The following is a 27,205-nucleotide window of genomic DNA, read 5'->3' on the forward strand; positions in this document are numbered from 1 at the left end:
CGGTGGCTTTCCGAGGGGGACCGGTAGCCACCAGGGGGATCAGGTGCCGGGGACTGCCGCGGCAGCCCGGCTGGGGACCGCGCACGGCGAGGGGGAGCCCGGCCGGACCCGGGGACCGGCAGAGATCCCTCGCTCCCAAATAGATATTTTTTTTTTTAAAAACTATTTTTTTCCTTTTCTTTTTTTTTTTTTTTTCCCGTATTTTTCGGCGGGGCAAGCCGGGCAGTTATTTCCGCGCTTCCCTCCGCTGCTCCCGGCGCTCGCTCTCTCCGCGGTCGCTCTGGGCAGCGACAATTTCATTTCCCAGCAGCTGCAAAACAAAAACTTTTTTCAAAGGAAATAAGCAGATCCACGCACCCACCCAGGGGTTTGTGGGCTCGGGAATTTTTTGTTTGTGGGCTTTTTTCCCTTTAAAATATATAAACTTAGTCTTTTATTTTGCAATAAAAGTATCGGGGGGGGGGGGGGGGGGAACAACAAACCAAAAAACCCCCAAAATACCAAAAACCAACCAAAACCCAAAACACCCTCAAGGGTTTCTGTGCGTTCAAGCAACACTGCCCAGACAGTAATTTTATTTACTCCGAAGCTTTCATTTTTTCGATCGCGCAGTCCCCGGGTGAACTTTAGTTTTAAGCCATCCCCAAAATGCGCGATCCCCGCTCAAAGACCGATGTATTTTTTTTTGACCACTCGTTGTTAAGTCGCACTTAGCTTAATTTTGGACGCGGCTGAAGTTTGTCCAACATCCTCGCCCCTCTTCGGGTCCTTCATCTCTAAAAGATTGCCGCCCTTGCCCCTGGCTGCTTCCAGGTAGGAACCAAGTGCCTAGATCTCACATGCGGTGTTGTTCTGGTTTTATTATTGCAGATAAAACAAAGGTAGAGAGGCGGTTTAAATTGGCAGCGTTATTCAACGAATGAGCTAAAATTACTCCACATGTGAATGGCGTAGCTTGGAAAGCCAGAAGAGGTGAAAGGAATTATCCCTATTTTTGCTTTAGGTTCTTTAGAAAACTTTCTGGATCATCCAGCGATGCAATCGAGAAATTGCAGGGTTTTCTTTCTTTTAACCAACAACCCCAGCTCTAGACCAGGGAAGTCTGTAAATAGGTTGGAAGCATGGAAAATAATTCTTCACCTTCAGATCTAAATACATAAAAACCATCTGGTTGACCACAATGAAATCATTAGGAACTGTCTACTTAAAGAGTTGTATTGAATGCTTATCCTTCCACACAGGAAATGTGTATGGTAAGTGATTGTTGCAATAAATCCAAACAACTCTGGGCATCTTCGCGTTTGATGATCTTTGTAACTCGGGTTTTAAGAAGGAAGAAAAAGTGGAGGGGTGGAAAGGCGACTTGACGGGCTGTACGGACAGGGCTGGCGGTGCCCCCTCCCGCTGCCCTCCCCGGGAGTGAATGATTCCCGAGGCGGCAGGAGAGGAGCGGCCCCGGCTCCGTCCCGATCGCCGCTTCCCGGCGGGACATACGGGGCCGGGCGGGAGCGAGCCGGGCCGGGCCGGGTCGGGCCGGGCCCTCAGCCCGGCCCCGCCAAACACCTGTTTAATGCGCCGGCGGGGAGCGCGGAGCGGCGGGGCTTGGCGGTGTTGGTAGGCTCTAGCCCGGGGCTCACCCCCGACGGATTTTATTTTATTTGGGTTTATTGAACAATCTCCTCGGGCGGGAGAGAAAAAGCGGGAGCGGGAGGGAGAGGGGGCGGCGGGAGGGAGAGGGGGCGGCGGGCGGGTGCCAGCCCGCTTGGCCGCCCGCGGGGGGCGTGAGGGGCCGTGAGGGGCCGGTGCCCGGGGCCGGGGCGCGCCCGCCCGCCGCCCGCGCTGCCCGGCCGAGCGGGGCTTCCCCCGGAGCGACGCCGCCCGCGGTTTTCGTTCGGATTTCGCCAAGTCGGGAGCGGGGCCGGGAATGCGGGTCGGGAGCGAAGCGGCAGCAAATCCGTGGGTAGGCTGTGAGCTGGGTTATTTTTTTCCTTCTTTCTCTGTTTTCCTCTTCCCAAACCCCCGGCGCTTCCTCCCTCTGGCAGCCGCCGCCGCGGGAGCGCCCTCCAGGCCCGGGGGCTTTTCCCCGCGTTTTTTTTCTTAAAAAAAATAAAATTAAAATAAAATAAAAATACTTTTAATTTTTTAAAAAAATTTTTGAAGAAGAAGTTTTCAGCCAAAGGGAAGCGGGGCTCAGTCCAGGGCCGGGGCCGGGACCGGGGCCACTCCGCCCGGCCCCGCCGCCGCCTCCTCCGTTCACCGCGCTCCTAATTTTTTCCTCTCCCCCTTAAACCGGTTTCCACGGCAGCTGTCCGGGTGTGCGGCTGCAGTTGGCGTATTTTACACGTTGGAAAAAAAATTAACTGTTTTTCCTTTGTATCTTAATCCAGTGATGAGAGCTCTTCTTTGTTGGCTTTCGAGCTTGCATTTGTTTTATTTATTATAAGGAAATCCAGTTTGGTTCAAATATATAATCCATTTGAGCACTTAAATCCCCAAACAGCTGGCATTATTTTGTTTTATAATCTTTGGCTTTTCTGCGCGGAGCATATTTCTAAATTCCTACTTGACATTTATGGGGAAAAACTTTTTAATGTAAATGGCTATTGTGATTTTTTTTTTCCTGGGTATTTCCTAATTTACATGCATCATCAATTTGCCTGGATTTCCTAATGTTTTCATCTTTTTTCCTCCCCTATAGCTTGTTAATTAATTTTTTTTTCCCCAAGAAAACTTTTTTTTTTTTTTTCTGGAGGGAGAAAGACGTTAATTTGCCCCATTACTTTAATCTCTGGCATTTGGAAATGGTTGAGAGACCACAAAAATGCAACCTGTTGTAGAAACCAGAGTGGTGTGTTTTATTTATTTTAATCGATAGCAGAGAGGTGATTTAGTAATAGGAACTCTGAGTAACATTTAGTAAAAGATTTGCAGATCTGGTGGCTGTGTATGGGGTGTGCATGTGCTTGCATATGAGCGCGTTTCTTTGCAGGCTGATTAGCAAGTGGGTTTTACACTTATAACCAGTGCTGTTTTCTGCTTATAACCACTGCTGTTTTCTCCACTTGATGGGTGTTTTTGATGCCTGATAAATGCAGCTCTGTCATGGCTTCTCTTACTTTTATCAGACTTTACTTTTAACTAATGCAGCACCATGCTACAACCTTTGTAAGCAGAAGATTCAAAACTAAGCCAGAGAGAACTGATTACTACTTGTTTCTTGGTGAGAGATTTTTTTTTTTATGGTTCAGCGCTAAAGGTTCTTGATACAATTTGCCTTGGTCGTGGTGTGTTTAGCCTCGTTATTAGGAGCATACATGACTACACAGGTAATTTGTGCACACCTTAAACAGGGTAATCCTAAAAGCCAATAAGTATGCATATAGGTAGCCATAAAAAAATAATACTAAAAAATTCAGAGTTACTTTTCAGTATGTTCATCTAACCTTCATACTTGGTAGACAGTTTGTATAGCTTCCTAGATTGATCTTCACCCTCCCTCCCTCTGCTCCTTGTTTAGTTAATTCAACAAAGACTTTTTGCAATCTGTTTGGAGTTTGTCTGATGCCGTGGAAAAGTAGCTGCTGATTTATTTGGTTGCTTTTCGATTTCTGTCTCTAGCCCGTCTTTTCTCCTCCTTTCAGCGGGGATGTCAGCTGTTATTACTTCCTATTGATCCCTTTGCAAAGTGAGAAGTGAACTAAAATTAATGTCAATTCCACTGCTCAGATCAATAGCTGGAGTTATTTTAATCTGGATTTGCGCGAGGTGCTAAATTAAAAAAAATCAGCATAGAGGCAGAAAAGTAGCAGCTCCTCACTCCACCTGTGCCCACTGCCTTCCCAGCACCCAAATGTTCCCTCCAGCTGATTACCCTGCAATCCATATTTTTTTAATTAAGAAGGTCAGTTAGTTTTCTTATATTTGGGTTCTGTATTTAAACCTATGACATTTTGACATTGGGAGTGTATTAACGATAGATTTTCATAATGACTGGTCCGCCGCAGCCTAATCTGTCCGTGTTGCTGGGGGGTGGGGAGGTGCTGGGCGATAAGGGAGCAAGAGAGAACGAAAAAGGAAGTGGGAGCTGAAAAAAAATTAAATTTGGCTGGCTGAGATATTGTAATGTGTTGATTTATTCCCGGTGTAATGAAGTTTGCAAACGAATAAACGGCCATAGTGATTCACAGTATCCTACAGGAGTGTCAAGTGTTGCGGCCAGATTACTAATTTATGAAATACATTTAACGTAATGGTGTGAAAGCACAAGTAAAAATAGAAAAGCAGGCAGAGGTGGTTGCCTTTTTTTTCCCCCTGGAAATCTGTGTTTTTCTGTGATTGCTCAGTTTTGCTTTCATGTGAACGATCGTTTATTTCTGAGAACGGTGGCTTATTTGCATGCATCTCTTTGAATATATAATTGTATATATATATTTATATTTACGTGGTTATATAAGCCCCCCAAAATTCTAAATTTGCCAGTGGCTGCAGTTTTCTGACCTCCAGATTATGATCAGCCTCATGTGAAGCAGCAGAGCAAGTGTACCCAGGACTGCAGTGCTGACCAGGCTGCCCTTGGCATCCCGCACTCTTCCTCTCCCCCTCGCTTTCTGTGGCAAGAACTCAACGAGAAAGTTATTTAAAATTTGGAAGAGAGCAAATTCGTTAATGTGAGATACATAATCTGGTAATTTAGCAATGATGTCTGTAAGGATGAGTGCCAAATGAGGAAGCAGAGAGATGATGTCCACTCATCTTCACAATTCATAACAGTCAGTGGAGCGGCTGGGTACAGGATGGGAGAGAGGAAATGCTATCACTGAACTGCATTAAAGCCCCAGACTGGATTTCATACACTTTGTTAACCTAGGCTCCCTCATTCACGGAGTACAAAAGACACTCCATTAGGGAGACACTCTTTCACTAAGTTTTATTTGAGATGTTTGACCCTCTGGATTTAAGAGGCACAATTTGTAACAGCTTTTTATTATTATATGATTTTTCTGGCCCTTTGAGCTCCAGCGGCTAGTATATTGTTTCAAAGTTACAGTCCTTGTATTTTAAGCTGGGTTGTGGGGCCTGAATGGCAGGCAGCGGAAGCTTAAAAGAAAAGGCATGGGATTGATTGGGGGAGAAAATAACAACACAAAAAGGCACTGCGAACTGGGGGAGATAGAGAAAGAAGGATTTTCCCTTCTTTCATCCTGGGAGGGGGTTGTGGCTGGGTGGGTGGTTGCAGCCAACCTGGGAGGCTCAGGAAGATGCGAGGCAGAAATTTTGTTAACATTTTCCTCTAAATGTTAATGGCACATCCAGGGTAGTTTACAAATCTACTTAAGAGTGAGTGCATTAGGAACTAAAATTACTGATCCATCCTCTCTTGTCCCCGACCCGAAAGGCATACGCTTGCAGAGATCAGATGGCAGAAGCACCCATTATGATTTTAAATATTGTCAGAGACGCCAGGCATTTTACTGGGGAAGTCTCTTCTCCTTTGGCTCACAGGGACTGCGTGTGCACGCGTGGGTGTTTGTGTGTTACACACACGGACCCGGACACAGCCACATTCCTACATTCCAACGGTGTGTATGCATATGTATGATGGTACTGAGTCCTGTGTGTTCAAGTACACATCTACCCATATGTACTGTGAGAGCGAGAGAAAATACCTGTCAGTTACGTACGTCTCAAGCATGGTGTACAGTTATAACCGTGTGTGCTGTCTGATTTGGGTAAATGTGTACAATGGATATTTTTATGTTGGTTCTGCACCCCCAACCCCCTAGCAAATAGCAGGGGATGTGTATGTGGAGGCTTTCTTAAGTTTATTGTGGTTATATATACGTGCCACTTGCCATATAAAATTCCACTTATAATTTGGAGTTACTATGTTAATTTTAGACTGAACATTTTTTATTAGTGTATTATTAAATCTGCATGTTATTATGTTTGGTTTGCCTTTCATCCATCTGCACTGGATGATACCCTTTAACCTGGAGGGCCAGGGCTGACTCCACTAGTGTGTGAAGTTGTCTATTGATTTTCTTGAATGAGAACAGTGGCGCATCTCCGGCCAGTGGCTTGTAACACATGTGGCCACTCTGCTGCTGGAGCATCCGAGAGAAATGAGTGCAAAAACCTAATTGGTTGTGTTTTCTTTCCCTTTCTGTTTCCTTGCAGTGTTCGAAGGGTGATGATGCTCCAGTAATTTTCCCTGCTCCGTTCCTAGGCATCGCTTTGCTTTCCTTCCAGGGAAGATTGTTCTTCTTGTGATCCTGCTGAGGAAAGAGACTCCGATGGACTTACACCGGGCAGCATTCAAGATGGAGAACTCACCCTATCTCCCCAACCCCTTGGCCTCCCCAGCACTGATGGTTCTTGCCTCCACTGCTGAAGCCAGCCGTGATGCTTCCATTCCCTGCCAGCAGCCGAGGCCTTTTGGGGTCCCTGTGTCAGCAGATAAGGACGTGCACATTCCTTTTACCAATGGCTCATATACTTTTGCGTCCATGTATCACCGCCAAGGCGGGGTGCCGGGAGCATTTGCAAACCGTGACTTTCCTCCATCATTGCTTCACCTCCACCCTCAGTTTGCACCCCCCAACCTGGACTGCACCCCGATCAGTATGTTGAACCACAGTGGCGTCGGGGCTTTCCGCCCCTTTGCATCCACTGAAGACCGGGAGAGCTACCAGTCGGCCTTTACGCCAGCCAAGCGCCTGAAAAACTGCCATGACACTGACTCACCCCATCTGCGCTTCTCGGACACTGATGGGAAGGAGTATGAGTTTGGCACCCAGCTCCCCTCCAGCTCCCCTGGCTCCCTCAAAGTTGATGATACAGGGAAGAAGATATTTGCTGTTTCTGGCCTCATTTCTGACCGTGAGACCTCATCCAGTCCTGAAGACCGAAGTGACAGATGTAAGTACCTCTGTTGACTTGGTGGTTCTTTAATTGTGCCGTGTTGAGACACGCAACAGGTGATTGCCCCGCAGTGCTGTGAGACTTGCTAGAGGCAGAGGCAAAGCAGCCTTTCTTGCCTGCTGAGCTCAGCCATGCAATATTGCCTTGTTCTTCCAAAAGGATATTGACAGATTTTAAGGTGAGGTGCTCTTGGAGGAAACTCGCCTTCCAACACATAGCTGGAGAGGTGATGTTGACCATGCAGAAAGCTGTCCATGCACCAGTGTGAGGCTATAGGTGCTGGTACATGTATATGTGGAAACAGGGATGCAACTGGAATGTGTAGCCAGGAGCTTTCCCAAAGCATGCAGCAAGCATGTGCTCCCTGCTTCTTCAGGTGTTTCTTTCTGTCCTCTTCTTCCTGCACACCACTCTTAGAGCAAATGCATTACCGACCGGCATGATTCATACCTCAGCTTAGGACAAAAGTACCTTTCCCCTCTGGTTAACTAAAGAATATTGTTGGCCACTGAGCTCCCTCTTTAAGACAAATACAAATTGTTTTTACAATTCAATAAGCTGTTGCATCATGTGCTTTCTCTGTTTTCCCCATTTTGGTGCCCACTGAAAGGTGATGTGCCCTTTTGCAGGCCGCTGATTGGACTGAAGGAACCTGGTCCACTTGTTCATGGCTGTAACTCTCTGTTCCCCCATCACCTTGTCCCTTGTGGAGTTGCCTACACAGAGGGGCAGAGCTGTCCTTCATGAAGGACAGGCTTCCAGGTTTGCAGAGCTGGGAGGTGACCCACATTGGGGAGTGGTCTGGGGGCAACAGAGCGTGGTACCCCAAGGAAGAGTGCTAAGTTATGATTAGAGTTTTCCTGTAAACCCAGACGTGTAATCAAGGAGTGAGTGGTTTGCTTTTCACATGGGCTCCTTTGTTCTGTTGAATTTTATTAATAGAAAACAATTTTATTATTGTTGTTGTTATTATTATTACTTTTTTTTTTTAAAACAAAAACCTGCTGCACCGTTGCTTCCTCTCCCTTTCAGATGTGATTTTTCTTCTCCCCTTTATGATACCAAGGAGAGTAATAGAGACATTGTGGCTCTCTCTCCCCTGTCGGCGCTGCTTCCTCAGGCTGTCTCCTTGAATTAGGCACTGTGCTAACTTACTGGCGCTAAAAGACATCTGCCTAAACCCAGCGTACCTTTTCAATAAAAGTCATCATAAAATCAACCTGCCTTTTAAATCCATCGCTCTTTGGTTTTGAAATATGCTGCAAGTGTGTCTTTTATTGTCGGCATTTGTGAGGGTAGGACAATTCCCACTGATGGCGGGAGCAGTGTATTTCTTGCAGTACCAGTGTGATCCCTTGTGTCTCTCCCCCCTCTCCTTCTGATCCACCCCCGACCGTGCTACTTTTTGTGCCGTAAGCTCCTTTCATTGTTCAGCATCTCCTCTCTCTCTTTTTGGGTCTGCAGGGAAAGTGGCTGTAGGTGGGAGCACATGTGTGGAAGCTGGTAATATAATTATCCACAGGGGAGGCAGGTGAGGTGGCTAGCCTTAGAGACATCTTTGTTGATGCTCTTTCCCTTATCGATATAACCTGGCTGGGAAAATGAAGCTTGCTTGAAAGAGTACTCTGAGAGATAGCGGCAGAGGAGAGGGTCCACTGGCTAAATGAATTTAGAGCACATCAGCTGCTATGAATCTTGCTGGCAAAATCCTGTCAGATACCCCATTTAAAGAAGTAAATCTGTTAAATGAATTAGACCACATGGAGCACAGCTGTGGACAGACAGACACAGCCACATCCATCGCCATGCCTTGCCTTTGCCAAGAGCATGTGCCGAACGCGGGTCCGCTCCTTCTGGGAGCAGACGGGGCTTTGCACAGATGCAGGCAGGTTGACACCGAGTGCCAGGGCCGTGGCAGGGGACTTGCCAGGGAGAGGAAGCAGAATAAAAACTTTGCAGGCAGCTTGGAAAACTTGGGCAGAAGTGGAAGGTGTTTCGTTGTATTGTTTTTGTTACCGTGTTATATTTCTTTAAGATGCTTTTCTGCCCAGTAGAGCTGAGCAAATGCAACATCCTGATACGTCATCAACATTAAAATTTTTCTGTAACCAACAGGGTGATGTACACCTGTAAATATGTCTGTTGGCTCTGTATCATATTCCCATCACATATAGATACTGCACCATGGAAACTTTGCTCCATTAAGACGGCGAGTTTATTTGATGTGTGCATACACACGTATGGGTGTGTTTGCTGGAGGCTGAGAGCAAGTTGTGGAGCTTTTAGAGGATCCTAATGGTCTTTGATGCTGGCCATCAGAAAAGAGAAACTTCTGAAGTGATGAATTCAAGAGATGACACCTTGCAGATAGAATGATGATCCTCTTTTGCATTAGCATTTGCAGAAAAATTTTTAAGCTTCTGTAGTAATGTGTGCTTTGGGGGTTTGTTGTCTCTGAGAAGTTTTGTGGATTCCTTGTGTAACTGGTATACATAACCTTTTGTAAAAGCTGCCTACTTGTGCTCCTTATGGAGCAGATAGGTGGCTGTAGCTTTAAGGTAAAAAAATGTCATTAATTAGGCTTTTCTACAACTGCAAGGAAAAATCGTAAAATTTTCTTAGATCAGCAACACCTTCTCATGTCTAACGGGTGCTTTTCAGGTTTGCAGAGCTTCACTGTTTTGGAGTGTTTTTCAGATTGCTGAAAGGGTTTGTGTTACATGGAAGCTGAATTACTGTGATCGCCCTGCATGGTCTTCTGTTCCACTGCACAGGAGCCTTTTTTGAAAAGATCATTAAAATATTTGTTTCACCTCATAGTTTAAATGGTGATTTTCTGGAGAAACTCCCCCTGCTTTTTTTTTTTTTTTTTCTTTTTTTTTTTTTTTTTAATAAAATGTAGTCACTGAGTTTTAATTTCCCTGAAAAATAGGTTTTTGCTTGGAAGACTTTTCAAGAAAACAAGAATCAAAATGAGATACTTGCACATCAAGCAGGGTTTGGAAGGTGCTTATTTAGTCCTCTGCAGCATGGGAGGAAAGTCTCAGCCTGCTTTCACCAATGGAAGAAATTCACAGAATTCAGTAAAATTATTTGTGATATGTTCTGGTGTATTCCAGATTAGCACCTGACCCCGTAAGAGATGTGTTCATGCAGTAGAGGTTGCTCAGCCCTTTGCATAAACCTTTCCTTACTTTTAAAGCAGGATGATACTTGGACCCATGTCCTGCATCCCTCAAAGAGACAATATCTTTGGGGTGCTTTTGGGTGGGACTGCACTCTTTGTTAATCAGAAAATTGGGCTGAGATGTCTGCATCTAGGTAAGTTGTCTTTTGCTCTAAAATGTGAGTATTCAGGACATCCGAAGCGATGGAGTATACAGGGAACATGTGGAAAAAAGGAGCCTTTCTACGGATAAGCAGACATCATGTACTGGATGGGCCCATTCCCTTAGGTGCTTACCGAGAAAAATAATGCCATTTGTTAGGGTTTAGGAGCTTCTTGTAAAGCATGTGTTAAAGGCACTGGAAGACATATTTTATGGGTTTGCTTTAATAAGCGTACAATAATTGAGATTCCTAGAAGGGGTGGAAATAAATGGCATGTTCCTTTCTGCAAAAGAGATCTATAGCCCTATTTTAAAATCAGGGGGAAAAAAGAAAGATTCCTGTTTTTTTACATCTAATAAAATCTGTCTCAGCGTCCAGTCATAGTACCCAGCTCCTGGGGTATTGCTTTCCCACAAAGCAACAGGCAGAGGTCAGTGCTGAAGCTAGGATCTCCTGGCAAAGAGCTGGACCTTGTCAGAGCAGAGACCTCTGCCATTCCTGTGGGACATCCCACACCCCCAGCCTCCCTGGGACCACAGAAGATGGTTTCCCATTACTGCTGCTGGGTCTCCATCATGTGTTGTCTGTGACTAGTGGTGAAGCACAGACCAATGTGTGAAGGCAATCCTCTATATGCTGGCCACTGATTGGCTTTCCATCCTTTGGCCAGAGTCTGGCACGCCAAGTCTCAGTTTCCCTGCTCCTGCTGGTGGCCCTTGCCCAGCTCCTGCTGTGCCCAGGGGATGAACATTTGAGTTGGGAGTAGGCTGGGATCCTTGCTCATCCCTTGGGTCTGCTGAGTATAGTAGGAGTGATTGTATTAACATTATTTTGATGATTATGATTTTTGATAATCATATTTCACCTTGGACATAGTTTGTGCTGCAGCTGGTTTCTTTTCTGCAGGAGAAGTTGTGTGATATATTTGTGAGCTCTTTGTTCCACTTTGGGGTTTTAAAGAACATCTCTAGGATGGAGTTAGTTTTCCTTCCAAACAACTGGTTTGTTATTGATCAAATGTAAATAGCACTTCAGGTAATGGACATCAGGGCTATGATGACTACAGCATGAATTCCTGAATAATGTGGTGCTTTGGAAATCAGATCAAGGGCTGTCTGTGGAGTCACCCACCTGCTCAGACACGTGTTGGGATTTGTGTTATGACCTATGTAGAGAGCTGTGTGTGTCTATGTGTATGTGTTGCCGGGAAGGTTTTATTTTTTGTGGTGGAACAATGGATTGGAGGGGGAATGCACATGTCCACGTGTCCATGGCTCACAACTCTTCCCTCTGGGATGCACCACTCCCAAGGCTGGTAAAATTTGGGGTCTAACATGAAGTGATGCTTTGTTGTTAATCATAATCAGCCATGATCATGGGAAATTGCAAGCTAACTCCGCTTGTGAAATAATGAAATAAATCGAGTGGAATATTTCTTTCTGTCATGCAATGCCTTGCATGATGTAGGAGTGAAGAAGCAACAGTGGAATTTTGGAAGGACTGGGCAGGCAGATGGGCAGTAGCAGGGATGACAGCCATGCATCCATCCCTGTTGCTCCACCAAATACACGCCATCCTTGTGGAGTAAAATGTGCTGCATGGAGGTCTTGGAGCACGCAGCAATCACCTCTTTTTCCTGCATTTCTGGCAGCAACCTTCCCTCTCCCTCTGCAAACTGTTGCCGAGACTCCTTTCCATGCTGTTCGGCGTAATTGTCTTGTCGGGATAAAGAAATGTTTGAACAGTTAAAAGTGGGGAAGGGCTGGATGGGAGCAGCCCCTGCCGGCTGCGGGGCCATCTGGCCTCCCTTGGATCTGCCGGTCTCCAGTTTATATTTCTCTTTCTGTTATTTGGGGCTATCTGGCGCACTTGGAATACCTAATCACCATGGTGAGAGGAGGGATAGGGCTGCCTCCCCCGGCCTCCCCTTCCCATCAATTGTCATGCAGAGCCCGGCCGGGCGCTGCTCCTCGCAGCCCTCATTTGCTGTCCTCGCCCGCTCTCGGCAGAAGGATGGCTTTTAATTGATCGTTTGAGGGGGAGGTCTGGGGCTGTTTTCTCCTCCAAAATGTTTCCCCATGCAGCCGCTGCCACCCGGCCAGCCTTCATGTCGTCTCTGCCCTGCCAGAGATGCCTCGTGCCCTCTCCCTTTTTGGACTCCCCGGGAGCTGGCGTAACTGCTGTCTTTGGAGTGCTGAGCAACACCGAAATGTTATATTTATCCATCTCCTGCTGGAGAGATGAGCACGGATGCAGTAAATATTTATTGCTCCTCTTTTGCCGTGTGTGCCTGGATGCTGGCAGGAGGGTACTTACTGTACGATTGCAGGGAAACCCCCCCACCTTGCTCGGTATTTCCCATCAAAACCACGGCCCCCAAACCACTGGCCGAACCTTGCTTTTCGAGAAGGAATGAATCACATTAAATCTTCAGCCCCATCGATCAGACTCGACTGCTGTCAGAGGATTGCGGCAGGAGAAGTGCAGGCAGACTTGGCGGCTGCCGTGCAGTGCCGGGGACCGGGAATCCTGACCTCGGGCATGGCTTGGAGTCACGGTTTCCCTATCCCTAACGGGGGAGCAATGATACCTCCCTCACAGCGGAGCGTGCCGCTTTGATATCTTCTGACAGAAGACGCTAGGCAAGGGCAAAGTATTAGTATTATTAATATAGTACAGTTAGTAGAATATTATGAACTATTATAAATCATTACTACTAAACTACAGTTATTAAAGGAAATGACCAAAGTGCACTTTGCGAGCCAGGATCTCTGACAGTTAAAACATAGTTTTATTATTTTACTTGCTAACTTGCAAAATTGAAGAGTTAGCAACAGTTTCCTGGTTGATTGGTGGTGATTGCATAAGGAATCGGGAGAAGCGGGAGGGAAGGCGAACATTTCTGGAGAGAGAGAATAAGCATTAGTGCCTCTGTGATTTATTTATCTATCTTCCCTTGATATTTTGAAGGTCTTGAAAAAAAGAGGCATACTCAGGCATGGGCCTAATCCTGCTCTGTAGGATTGAAAGTGTTCAAGGCAACAAGGTCTTAATGTTTCTGGAATTCCCCAATGAAAAAAATTGAACTGAAAGTGTTAGTGAATTGCTGCTGGTTGTTATTTGTTTGATATCATTTAGACAAGTCCCATTAAATGCTAGCAGCAGATTCATTTTTTTCTCTTTGTTTGCCTTCCAAGGAGTAGAAAACAGACATAATTATTTTTTACGTGAGACTGTAAGATTTCCTCTCATCTCTTTTTTCTGGCTAATATCTGCAGCTATAAAATAAATTCTTTTTGTGCATACTTGGTGCTAGACTGAGGTAAATAACTGTCATCTGAAATCCGTCTAACCTTAATCTGCATCAGGAGCACTATAGAGAAGTATACCCATTTGTATAATATTAAGCGTTATTTTAGTATGGATTTCTAATGCAAATTCATAGTGGGAACAAAGTTGTCTCCTTTTAATACCATATTCCAAGAAAAGCAGCTATCGATAGCAAATTGTGACAATTTTTATCCTGTGGTTCATGTCACTGGTGGTCTTCTATCATGTCAATTGCTTGATAGCCTGTGAATGTTTCACCTCTCTTCTTCAGGGTAGAATAGCAGATGTGGGGACTTTCGAGGACATTTTTCAGCTATACAGAGCAATTGAAATTCTTCAGAAATAATGGATTTCTATTTGAGAAATTTAATATAGGATTGGATTCCTGTACAGCATCCTCTGAAAAAGGGCATGTGCACCTTTGTAAACCTACACATGTAAGCTGTATATGTGTCTTTCTTTCCTTTCATGCAACATCAGTGTTTGCCTGCTTGTCTTTTCTGGCCTGGGTGTAGAAACTCATGGGTGACTGACATTTGGGATAAATTCATCACCCTGAATTCAGTTTTTTTTTTACAATTGAGTTATTTTCCTGTTGTTGGTTGGGTATTGGGTATTTGCTGGCCAGATTGACCCAGCCCTCAAGCCAGAGAAAGCTCTGGCTGAAAAAGTACTGCTTGGTTTGGTACTATCTGTATCTGTCCATTTCATCTTTGTTCTATCTTCTATTTTCTCTTAAAAACGTGAGGGTCGTTGTGATAATCTGGGAGTTCTTCTTAGCCATCACTTTCTTCTCTCCTTTGACCATTTGCTGGCATCTTGAATTGCAGCAGTGGCCTGAGCAACAGAAGAGGGGGAAAAACAATATTGGGGAGGAGCAAAGCAAGGAGATTTATTGTCGTAAATGCAGATAATGTGAGAGGGAGTCCTACTGAAAGCAAAACCGCATGTGGAGTTCAGGTGTGGGACACTTCCATCATATTTTTTCTCACTTAGAACATAGTTTCTAATCACTATTTCTTTAAAATCTTCCTTTTTTGTTAACTGCAGGCTGAGAACAGCTTTCTCACTGAACTGCAGAGCCAGAATGTGTTTTGTGCTTTTTCTTGTGAATCCTGGACTGCTCTGCAATGGGAAAAGGAAGGCACCAAGTGTCTCTGGATACTCCTAAAAGGAAGAGGTGGAAACTGTGTCCTTGGTGTCTGCCAGCAGCACTGATTCTTAAGAACTGTATCTCACCAGAGTAACCACATCAAGTTTCTGATTTAGAAGGATCCAAGAACTTTTGTACATGAGCTTTTCTCAGGTGCAGTTCTCCAATATTACCTGGGCTTTCTAGATGTGCAGTGCCACAGTCCTGGACAGGATGAGGCTGCCAGGACACATCCAGCTGCAGCTGCTGGGCTGGCTGGCATGGCTGGCTCCCCACTCAGGGGCTTGTTCTTTGGGAGGCAGGTGAATGCTTCCTGGCACTTGTATGAAAAATAAATCAGAAAGGACTTGGGAACAGCAGCTCAGTCAAGGGCTTCCTGTGACAGCCTCCCCAAAAGCGATTGGTTTTGTAAGCAGAACAGCAAGTAAAAGGGCACTGCCCTGAAGGGCCGATTTCTTTCCACTGGGATTTCTGGGACTTTGATTTAAATTAAGGTATTTTTAATTAAAAAGGACTCAACCTTTTCATCTGATTTTTATACTGTTTCCCTGTGCATTAGGAAACAACTTCTAAAGCCATTTACAATGTGAAATCATCCGTCCTATAGCATCCCTTGCTATCAGGAAGCATAGGATAATCATCCCTCATTGAAGAGAACCTGCTTTGGCGGTTGTGCAGGGATGGGAAGAGACCTGGTACCAGATCACAGCTCTGCCTTGTTCTCCAGCCTGGCTTTCAATATTGAGGATTTCTTCAGGAGTCAGTCCTGTTCGGGGGGATGCTCTATGAGATTCCCTACCAGAGGCCCCACGTGAGCTCCCGTGTTGTTTGGGAGGTGATGCGAGGGTGTTTGTGAGTGAGAGAGGAGGAGGGTGAACGGCACCCTGGGTGCTGCACCTCTGGCTGGTGAGTGAAAGCCTTATCAGGGTGGCCTGGCCGTGCTACAGCAGAGCTGCCCCGCACCCAGCCCAACCTTTGGCCCATGCAGGCTGGAGGGAACCTTGTTTGCAGTGTGGGGAATCTCGCAAGGGCCATCTCGCGATGGCTGTGGATGGGTGGAAATCCTGGGAGTTGGATATCAGTGCAGGTCAGAGGGATCCAAACTCTACAGCATCGTCAAGGGGGCTGCAGAAGCTCGCTTCCTTCCCTTGTTTATTACTCTGATTGCAAACCAGCTTCACTTCATATTTCCAGCACTATAGGTGGGGGATAAGCCTCTAGCAAAGTTCTCAGCCAGGGTGACAGCTTTTACCTCCTGAGCACTGGTCTTCAACCTCCCTGAGGAGGCAGCTTGACCACTGACACTTTTTTTTTTTTTTTTTTGCTGGGGAGATGAAGGAGCAATCAGTGACCTGGATAACCCTGTGCTGAAAAGGAGCAAAGAAACTTAATGGTTACAATCAAAAAGTTGCCAGCCTGAGTGGATTCATACATCAGCAGGTGCCCCTTAGATGAGAGAAGGGGAGAATGGGCAGTCAAACTCTTACAACCCTGCTTCTTTGCCCTCAGATTTGCACTTTTCTCAGCATGCAGCCTGTACAGGACAGCTGGCATTGCTCCTGCCAGCTCTGTTCCTTAGGACTGGTTGCTGCTGTTTGTGCTGCTTCTTCCTTTCTGCATATTTAGGTTCATGCACAAAACTGTTGCTCTCAAAGAGCTGTTTTGATTAGGGAAGGGGGGAGGAGATGGTTAGCCTGCCTTCACCTGAGATTTGGAGCAAATTTGTTCAGAGAAGCTGTGTTGAAGGCGCTGGGACATTCAGTAGTGCGGGAAGCAAGGCATCTGCAGACAAGGAATATAATGTCAGCAAGAGGTGTTAGAGAGAGTGTGAAGTAGAAAAATTCTACAAGTTATTTCTGTCTTAATTTGGCCAGTGTGTTGTGTCCAGTCCCACATTTGGTCCAGGACTGAAGTAAGTATGATGATATTTGGATCAGGACTAGGATATACTGGAAAAAGTAAGCTATGAAAGTCTGCAGATCTCTGTCTCCATTAGCCAGAAGTAATGTTCCCACCATCTCGTTATTTTTCCCCTCTTAAAATGAAAACAATGCGTTAACTGTGGAAACAGGGGAGGATTGTATTAGAGCAAGACGGAGCTGGGCAGAGAGAACTTGCATTGGCCTTGCTTGCATGTAACAGAGATGTTGTGGGTGTAAGAGCCTGAGGGAGCTGTGTATGCTGTGGTCCGGATGAGCTCCCAGGTTTGTGGCACATCTCAAGGAAGAAATCTAAACTAAAAAAAAGAAAAGTTTTGCCTTTCGTCATCTCTTTAGGAGCACTGTGAAGACCCAATGCGTGTCTCCCACCTGGGCGCCCACCCTGGGGCTTGGGCACGTGCTGGTGAAGGTTATGATGTCAATGAGAAACATCTGTGTGTGTGTGTTCTCCCAGATGTTGCCAGTTGTGTCTGGGTTGTTAGCTGCACCTGGGCAAAGAAGAAAAGGAAACCCCCGGGTGGTGTGATGGATTTTGCAGAGCCTGGGAGGAGAAGGCAGTTAGACAGCACTTGCTGATGGTGTCTCTCCTATGTACTCAGGTGGCTCACTGACATTGGGGTGATCCAGGACCCACATTTTTCTGCATCTAAGGAAATGTGTCATCAACTCGTCACATACCGATTCTCGTGTTCCTCATTTCTGGCTTGACTGGTGGGGGGGTATTGAGGATGAAGGACACAGTTATTGGCAGAGCTGAGCATGCCTAATCCTCGCAGCCATGCGGAGCAGGAAGAGGGAAGGGCTGCCTGGGCAAAGCCCTGAGCATAGGTTGTGCTTGTGCTGTGGACTCTGTTGACCTTGGACAAGCAGAGTAATTTCTCATCGTCTGTCTCTAAAGCAGGAATTATGATATTCTCCAGCTGAGGGTGGTTGTGGTCATGTTTTGTAGTGCCCAGATCCTCGAGCAGTGGTTGTAACTGTGGTGCCTGGCTTGAAAAGGCTGTGTAGGGGGAGGGATGGAGGCTTGTTTAATAAACATGACAAATGGGATTTTTTTTTCTGAGGAAACAGTTGCCAGATATTTTTTTTTAATGAAACTTGGATGAACAGCTGAAAGCAGTGGCTAGGAATGGTAGAGAAAGAATTCGGGGTAAAAATTTGGAGTAAGGTAGATAAAAGTGAGAGATAAAAGAAATAATGCAGGGAAGGATGAGTAATCAACATTCTTGGAGTGAAGCGCAAGCTCTGGCTTCCTTCCTGAGCAGTAAAATAAAATTTAAAAAAAAGTCTTTAGAACAACAAAACTCTGGACGCGCTGGTTTCCTTCCTGACAGGCCCAGCCTGGTGGTGTTTCGATGAGTCCTCATTGGCAACCAGGGCTGATCTAAAGGCCAAAGGCAGAAAGATGGGGGGGAAGGGAGAGGGATTTAACTCTTTGAGCTCTGCTGGAAAAACAGAGATCTCCTGCTTTGTGCAGGTTCCTTTTGCCATTGCTGGAGTACAAACAGTGTTCAGAGGTCTGAGAGGTCATGCGGTGACAGGGTGATGGGTACATCTACCCAGGTGCCTGGTCGTAGTCAGGTTTTACAAAACAAAAGTGAATAATTTTAATCCTTGTGGACAGAATTCCTAGATGAGTGGTACCATATGCCACAAGAGCACCAGTGAACAACAGGAGACTAGTGGCTCTGCTGTTGCCATCTCAAGGATGCTCAGTTTACTTCTGTTACCCAGTTTATAGTAAAGTGCTTCTCCAGTCCCATTTGTCAGCACATTTCCTGCCTGGGAAGGAGCTGCTGGGTGCAGGAGAGCCTGTCGTGCCCCAGAGGCTCTGGGTAACTTGCAGGGAGCTGGGAGTATGGGAGGGCAGGCTGTGTGTGTGCTAGACAGGTTGAATAGCTAGGGCAGAGCTTGTTTTGCAACTAACTCTCTGAGCCTCGCCGCTCTCTGCAGGGTTCCCCTCTCTGAAAGGTTGAAGCTACTTCTTAATTCTCAGCAGCTGACAAAATATTTATTTTCAGGTACTTAAAATATTATAATTTGAAGTGGAGTCCAGCCCCTGGCTGGAGCTGAGCTTTTGTACTAACAGTTTCAGTGAAATGCCTTTTTCCTCCTACAACTTGCCAACAAATGCTTGGAAAATAATTGTGGGACAGTCATCCTTTTAGTGAGCAGATCAAGAAGATTTGAGACTTGCCAGAGACTTTCAAAGGACAGGCCAAAGGTTCAAGTTGTTGCCAGTTCTATTTGTCTTAGCCTTTATACTTACTTTTGTGCCATTAATTTCATCAAATGTCTGTGGGTAAAAGGCACCCAGCAGGCTGCTGCTTTCGCTGAGCTCTCTGGGTGTACTTGGACACCTCTTGGGAAATAAGCCCACCTTTTTGTCTAGGGAGAGAGATTAATCCACCACAGCTGTAGTAGAAAGAGGCTTACCCACTAACCTGACACAGAGACAGCTGAGCTTGGGGGGGCAGGACCATGCTGTCTTCTCTGCAGCCTTTTCTAACTGGTTGTGGCAGAGACACATGAATATGGATGCGCACATGAATGATGCTACCTCGGTGGTTCTGTATGTACAGCACTTACAGAGACCTACAGAAATAAAATGCCACATTTGGATTTTCTGGAAGTTACTGAAATGAGGGCTCAGCAAGAAGGAGAAGTGAGCAGAGGCCAGGCAGAAGGGACCTCACTGTCCTGTGTCTTGTTCCTGGCCCTGCTGTTGGGTCCTTAGGATGATTATCTATGTTTTAGGCTGCTGGCAGGTCGTTCTGTTGATTTTGGTAGGCAGGGCATCACTGTTGAGCTCTTTGCAAGGGCTGTTCTTGCTAGATTAACAACTCTGTTGGCACTGTCCTCTCCTGGGGGCCGTGCAACAAAAAAAAAGCAGAGAGAAGGCTGTTTTCCCAGCAGGGTCCCTGCAGGCAGAGCTTCCCTGCCCTTCTCTTGTGCTCTTGTGCCGCAAACCTCTTTCCTTGGTGCTCCCATTGCTGCCTGCATCCTGACAGCTGCTTTCCTACCCTTTCTGCCCCGGTGCAGACGGCCAAGCACATTAATTTTTCGGCAGAAGTGTTGTAATAATTAGGGAGCTCGTCAGAGGGTTTAGCAGTACTTAACCAGATGTGAGAAGATTCTTCCCATGGTCCCCGCTCTCTCTCTCTGGGCTCCAGCCAGCTGCCTTTTCCCGCCTGCTCAGGTTGCCTAGAAGGGGCTGTAGGAGTTCTCCCGGCTTCCCTGGCTCCTCTTGCCTCTCTTCTTATGTTAAACACTCATTTGTAAAGGAGAAGGAGGGAGGGTGGAAATCCTTGGGCTGTTTGGGAGAAGAGCAGCAAAGAATTAAAAGCAGACACCTGCAGTGCTTGGATTTGAGACCTCCACCATTAACTCTTCCCAGAGCAACATCCCCCAGGCTTGGAGCCCTTCTTTTGGTGGCAGCCAGGGACACATGGTGGGATGCAAAAGGCTGGAGTGGGTGGTGCTGCTATCTGGGGCTCTAGACAGCTCTCTATTATATATAATCTCCATCAAGTTTTATGTATATGTAAATATAATATCTCTTTATACATGTGAAAAAATCTCCATATCCCCTGCCTCAGTTTCCCTCCCTGCCCTGTAGAGATGATGCTATTTCTCTGCGCTCTGTGCTCTGTAACCATTTATACACAAGGCAGTAGTATAATCACTAACATGGTTTTAAAACTAGGTTGTAGTAAACTGTATTGTCTGCCTAATCCATATTAATGGCAAAAACTGCTGCAGACAGGATATTGGCCTGGATGGCCCTTGGATTAAGTCATTCTGACAATTGTTACATTTCTATGGTAAAGTTTTATAAATGCACACTGACACCATATATTATGCTTAAGAAAATCTATATGCAACCTATATGTTGCTGGTTATAAAAAGAAAAAATGTATTAAATCAGCAAGACCAAGGGAGCAGACAAGATATAAAAATGATACTGTATTATGCTGGAACTTATTGAAAATCCCAGTGCATCTTTTTTATGTAAATGGTAAATTCTTTTCTATGTTCTCAATATGTTTCTTAATGTGTGTCACGTACCAGAATAGTAGCATGAACACAGTTGCAAATACGGTGTGTGTTTTATTGTGAGTATTATACTGCATAGCAGAGTGAGGGTGTTGAATGCTGCAGTCAGTTATATACAGCTGTAAATGGGAGCTACCTGCTGTTCTGTATACAGCCAGCTGCATATTTATTGGTAAATACCAGTCTAGGTAAGAGAAAAATAAAACAGGAAGTTGTATTAAAGACTTCAAGGCTTAAAACTAGTTTGTGCAAAGCTCCTGGGATCCCACTGCTGGGAACGGTCCAGCATTTTCCAGCATTAAGTCTTTTCCATCTGATTTTTCTAGCTCTGTGAATTTGAAAGCCTCTTCTGAACTCCCCCTGCTCATCAGTTTGTGGAATAATTCATCAGTGTTTCAAAGCAGGGTTAAGATTGGGTTTGGGGCTGGAGAAATTACAGGTTGGCTCCTTCCCTGGTGCAGCTCCAGCTGAACATATCGGAATCGTGGAGTCACAGAATCACTTAGGTTGGAAAAGACCTGTAAGATCATCGAGTCCAACAATTTACTCACCAGTGCCACATCCACGTCTAAAGTATGTCCCCCAAGTGCCACATCTCAGTGTGCTTTAAATACATGCAGGGGTCAGAGCCGCACTGATGGGTGAAGTTCCAAGGACCGGTGGGTGGCTCCGGGCACGCGCGGGCCACGTGTGTCACAGAGGTGTCTGAATGTCACACGCCTGGCACAGGTGGCCAGTGCCCGCGGCAGGAAGGCCGGGTTGCGAGGGGAAGGCAAACCACAGATTTTTCTGGCGTGCCTGTGGACTTTCTGACTGATGGGCATGTCTCCAGAGAAAAGTATCAGGTCCGAGCATGAATCCCAAACGAGCGGTGGCTCTGAAATACCCGAGTGTTTGACCTAGAGGGAGCTCTCTTACATGAAGAACGAAACTTGGCACTGCTTGCCCGAACAGCTTTTAGTGTCTGTGTTTTCAGCAAACTTCTGCTTCCTGTATTCTGAACTCACACTGCCAGGTACTGTATTTCCCTGAGTGATGCACGGAGAGTTGGAGAAGTCCTGTGTGTAACTCCTTGTGGCCCCAGCTCTGCAGGGGCCAGAGCCAGAGCTTCACGTGTTCTTCAGAGTTTGCTTCTTGTGGAACTTGATGGAGATTTCTTCTGGCAATAGAAGTTGCTTCTAATTTTCCTTCTCTCAGTAGCACCATCACACCTCACAGATAAGTCATAGCTCTTGGGGTGTCAGGCACCTGCTCCCTGCTCTGAGGGGAGGAGGAAGGCCTCCTTGGTGAGAAAGAGTCTTTTGTTGGCAGCCTGAATCCAGCAACTGGAGATACTTACATCACAGCCCAGCATGGCTCAGTTTTTTCCCTTTGGGTCTCTCCTTTTAAATGGCTTCATATCCCCTCACCCTCCTCGGGGTAGGTTCATTTGCCTGAATGCAAATCCATGATGTTTTGGATTTAGATGAACTGGTATTTCCTTCCCTGGAAGCTGGGAGATGCTGGAGATGATACAGATGGATGATGCCAGATCTGCACAGGCAGATCTGGCTCTGACCAGTTGCAAGTCCTTGAATTCCCACCAGTCCTGTTCCCAGTGGGTGGGAGAGCTCCAAGCTCCAAGACAGCCTGTCTCTGGACACTGCAAAACTTCAGTGAGGGGCATGGTTGAGCTGACAGGGAGCTCACAGCCTGCTGTACCCACTGCAGCAGGACAGAGGGGACGTGACTCTCCAGAGGCAGCAGGTGTAGCTCTGCAACTCCAGACCACCCACTGACTTAACAGAGTGAAAGAGAAACTTGCTGAAGTGCTGGGGCAGAGGTCTTAGAGAGCCCACAGTGCCTAACAACTCTTAAAAAAAAAGAAGACTGAATAAAAGCAGGATGGTGCCATTCTTTCCTGGGTCCAGAAAGCTGCAATCAGGGATTGGGGGGCCCAAAAGAACAGCTCCATGGTGCAAGGGTCAAACTGAAGGGATTGAAAGTGGTGATGCTGCCCTATTCGTCCATCCCATTCCCAAGCAGTCCAGGTCCCAATGAGGCTGGACCTCATCCCAAAGAGGATGAGCCTTTCCAATACCTGGCTTGTGATCCTTCTGCAGCCCCACTGTCTGGTGTCTGGGCTGCTTTAAAAGAGCATTGCAAAGAAGTGAATCTGGGAGGGAAATTAGGGACAGATGGGGTGAGGTAGCACCATTTTTCTGTGAGTGCTTTTCTTTTTTTTTTTTTTTCTTCTTTTTTGGTTGTTGTGTTTTGTTTTGTTTTGTTTTTTGGGGTTTGTTTTGTTTTGTTTTGTTCTGTTGAACAAAGGAGTTTGGGGAAGGAAAGGGTGTGTGAGGGTAGGAAGCTGAATGGGGAAGGTGGCTGAAGGGAAGAAATTGAAAACTAAAACACCTTTTATATCTAATTTTTAAAGAAAGGTTTTGCACTAACATTTTGTGGGCTTTCAGTTTGCAGTCTGGTCTGTGTTTTTTCTAGAGCAGGCAAGAAGTGTGAGCAGCAGAGGCAGGAGAAGTTAGTTACTTTGATTCATACCCCCCAATATGACTTGAAAAATGCCAGAAGAAGTGAGTAGGATTAGAATAAGTGCTTTTCTTAGGGGTGACTTCTTGTCTCTGTGTCTCAGATGATGGCCATTCCTTCCCCATCTTGCTGTCCTTGCTTTGCTAGCCAGCAAACCATACCTGAGCCTCCATGGTGCCCTTCTCAGAGTTGCCACAAGGAGATTTTTGGAAGCTGTTACTTGCAAGGCTATCTCCCTTGGACCTCTAACAAGATTAGGGAATGCTGCAGAAGAGTGAGCCAGGTGAGTCAGCACAGCCAGTTGTGGGATCTCAGAAAATGTGTTTGCATGTCAGTAGTGCCCAGGCCCCTCCTCATCCCATTTCTGCCTTCAACAGGAGGAAGCCACTCAGTTGAGTACAGCTCCCACGAAATTCAACTTTCTAACCCCAACTCTCAGAAATCCTCAAGTAACAGCTATTATGGAGATATAAACTCTTTCAAGAATCTTGATGAAATCCCTAAGGTACCAACTATGGATGTCCCCATGCAGCAGAAACACTTCATCTTCTCTTTCTTTCTCCCGTGTGGTCATAGGTTCATGGCCCAGCTGAGTTGTTTGAGGGCCTGGCTAGAGCAGTCTTTTTATTCTACATCTAAATTTCTTGAGAGTGAGTTCACTGTAGGTCTCTGTGCTTAGCTCAATACAAGCAACTCTCCTTAGGTGTTTTACCTTGCACAGAAAGTCAATTTTATGTTTACGAGCTCCAGGGCAGGTGGGTGGCTCTTTTGGGAGTAGAGCAGGTCCTGTGTCCTGTGCAGGGTGACGCTGAGACAGCTTTAGGGGTGCTGGTTTCTCATCAGTACTTTCCAGCAGTCAACAGCTGTTTGGAATGAAATTCTTTGGCTCCTGAGAAATTTGTGGGAATCCCAAGGGGTTAAAAATACCTAGTCAGAAACAATCCTGGGACTTGGGTTCCTCAAAGTAAGTACTGAGGATCCTGCACATACCTGTTCTGTGTGTTCCTAATAAAAGCATACCTCCAAATGTGGGGGCAGGTAGGGGATGCTGAGTGTGTCCTGAACATGCAGAGAAAGGTGAGCAGAAGAAGAGCTGTTTTCTCCCTCTGGGTCCAATCTGACTTGGGGCCAGCAGTGGGGTGATGCTCCGCTGCACAGTGAAGAAGCAAGGATACTGCCAGCTGCTGCCACTACCTGGTGGCCCCTTTAGGCCCTTTTGTGATGCCTAGTATGCAAGAGGAGGACCAGAGCATCCTCAGCAAATGATTTTGAATGATTTTGACTGGAAAACTTCAGGCATGATGTAAACAAGGACAGCATTTTAAAATTAAATCCTCCTTTTCCTGATGCCCTGAGATACATCCAGGTAGGGTGTGCTCACTTCTGGCTTAATGCTCCAGTTTAAACGATAATTTTGGCCAAAGCCACCCTTCTGTAGTAGCCCATGATTAGCAATTAAAACATAAAAATATTTCCATTGAGTGACTCCTAAATAAATGCTTGTCACTGCTGATCAGAGTTGGTTTATTTCCATGTGTGTTTTTCCTCCTTCTTTTTTGTATAACTTACAGCCCTGTAAATGCTCAGCAGCTGTTAATATGATTCTGTCGATACGTTTACCATGGTGATTTGGCTATATTTGGCGAGCGTGTGAAGAAATCACTCACCGGTTAGAAGAAGGAAAGACAAGCTGTCGATATCAAGGGAGAAATGCTAATAACCCCGGTGACAAATCATTCTTGGGAATCTCAAAGGGTTAAAAAAAAAAGCAGCAGCACTTCCCGGAGAGAGGGGCCTTGGCGAGTGAAGGTGACTCATCCGGAGCTGCAGACACCAGCTGTCATCTCCAGCTCCTCCTGTGCTTAATCACTTCACTTTTCTAAAGAAATATTTTGTTCTAATTCAAACAGACCCGGGCTTGTTTGTCTTTTATGAATTATTTACTGGTGAGGAGAACCTCTTGAGGTATCCATCTTCACTCAGAAATAAGTGGACTCTGAGAGCCTGCTGAAGCACTTTAAAGCACACAGTCCCCTCCGTCACGAGCCTTTCTTTTTTTTTAACAACCACTTAAAATCAAGAATAAAGCCTAGAAAGTCAGCTCTGGGTTTCGGACTATACTGGAGAAAATGCACACGGATTTTGGCCTCATCTGGTTGCTGTTTGAAAAGCATCCCTGCCCTTAGGTGTGGGGTGGTGATGCTCCAAGTGACCCCTGGGACTGCCACCAGTTTCCCAGCATGGAGGTGGAGATCTGCCCCCATACCTGACTTGCTTCCAGTTGCATTCCCATAGGAATTATGAACTCACTGTGCATGGAGCAAGTGGATGAAGGAGCCTGTGTGTGCCCCTGACCCCTGTCTGGGCACTTACACTCTTCAGCTTTGGGAGATGTTTCTGTTACTTAATAAACCCACAGCCAAATTCCACCTGGCTGTTCCTGACTTCAGCTCTTTGTACATTTATAGCTCTTCCAGCGGAAAGAGAAGCTTGTATGATATTTTGCAGTCCCAAAAGGTCTGATCCAGCAGCCATGGAAGTAAATAAACGTAAAAATTTGCACTGACTGGACTGGGCATCAGATTAGTCCCTAAATGTTAGTTGATCTGCTTTGGGGTTATGACAGACAAATATTTCCCCAAGGTTACTGCTACAGGAATAATCGATCTACCTGTCTTGGATATGTCTGGGCTGCCTATCATCACTGTAGTATCTAAGTGAGTGTTACCTCCCAGGAAGTCTGTGCCTGACCAAATAAGTTGCTTTTTCTTTGTGTGGTTTGAGATCTGAGACTGCAGTTTTCAGTATTTAAGATCGTTGCTATTTGGCATTTACCTGCTCCACAGGATATTGGTACTAGACTGCAATGTCCTTATTACCCATGTCTTACATTTATTTTTAAATTCTGATTATAAATTCATTTTTCCCTAAATAAATAACATGATCTGTAAATAAATTACTTGAACTTGAAAACAATTTAGACAGACAGAGTGTCTTGAGTGTGATTTAGCTTGAGTGGTGTAAGTCGCATGCTTATACAAGCTTCAAAATGACAGGAAAGATAATCCCATCAGGCAGCCTTTAAAACAGAACAAGCCTGGAGAGGGTTTTTCTTGTATACAATTACACTTAGAGACACAGGATGAGAAGGGATTCAGGACCTGGGGAGGCTGAAAGAGGCAGCTGGTTGTGTCCTCGGCACTTTTTTGCACTAAGGTCCCTCATGCAAGCCTCCACAGCCTGTGGAAGATGGAAGGGAGATGAGCACATGGAAAGTAGCTCATACCTCCATGGGTTTGGTTTTGCATCGATACCAGCTGCAGTGCTGATATATTGCAGACCTGGGAATGCTACAGGCATGTGCTGCAGCCTTTTCTGCATCCCATAGGTTATGTGCAATGGGGCATATTTTAGCCTCATTTCAGGGCTGCTCTTGTGTGAGCCAGAAGCCTGCAGCTTGCCAGCTGCCCTGAGCACAAGAGACAAAAGTTCCTGAAAGTCTCCTTTGTGCACCATTTCTGTTCGGAGAATGGGAACATCTCCTGAAGAATACAACACATGAAAGCGATGCTCTTCTCAAAGTCAACAATATATTTGCTTTTGATTCCTCCTTTTTTTTTTTTTTTCTTCTTTTTCCTTGCAGAAGACCCTTTAAGCAACATTTTTTTAAGGGGCACTTTTGACACCCCGGCCTCTCCTTCCTGCCTCCATCCACCTCCTCCTCCCTCCAGCCCACACAATCTGCCAGATTCCCTTGCTGCTCCCTTCCTGGTGGAAAGATAAGACATTTGGAGTGAGAAGTTTGTGTCCTACTCATTAGTTATGTGTAAGTTAGCAGAACTTTTGGAGGGATTTTTGCCACTCCCTATGAACTGTGGGATCCCACTGTTTACAAAGCAGCATCTGGTAGAAGGCACAAAATAACTGAGGTCCATTTCCAAGTCAGTTTCTT

At 45.9% G+C, this 27,205-nt stretch overlaps 1 protein-coding gene across 5 annotated transcripts in view; it reads left to right on the top strand.

The window, feature by feature from the left end:
* The first annotated feature begins 218 nt into the window (after positions 1-218).
* The window catches only part of RNF220 (ring finger protein 220), a 221,193-nt gene continuing 194,206 nt past the window's right edge, over positions 219-27,205 (top strand). For 2 of the 5 annotated variants that reach the window (XM_066192698.1, XM_066192701.1), the window contains exons 1-2: positions 219-813; positions 6,178-6,918. In XM_066192698.1, the coding sequence (XP_066048795.1) occupies positions 6,294-6,918 (625 nt within the window). In that variant the 5' untranslated portion in view covers positions 219-813; positions 6,178-6,293. Of the gene's footprint in view, positions 814-1,874; positions 1,961-6,177; positions 6,919-27,205 lie in introns of those variants that run through there. The other 3 variants (XM_066192700.1, XM_066192702.1, XM_066192699.1) reach the window with 2 other exon arrangements.

This window comes from Chamaea fasciata, unplaced genomic scaffold, assembly GCF_029207755.1.
Source record: "Chamaea fasciata isolate MVZ Bird 193981 ecotype frontalis unplaced genomic scaffold, bChaFas1.0.hap1 SCAF_10, whole genome shotgun sequence".
Classification (NCBI taxonomy): Eukaryota; Metazoa; Chordata; class Aves; order Passeriformes; family Sylviidae; genus Chamaea; species Chamaea fasciata.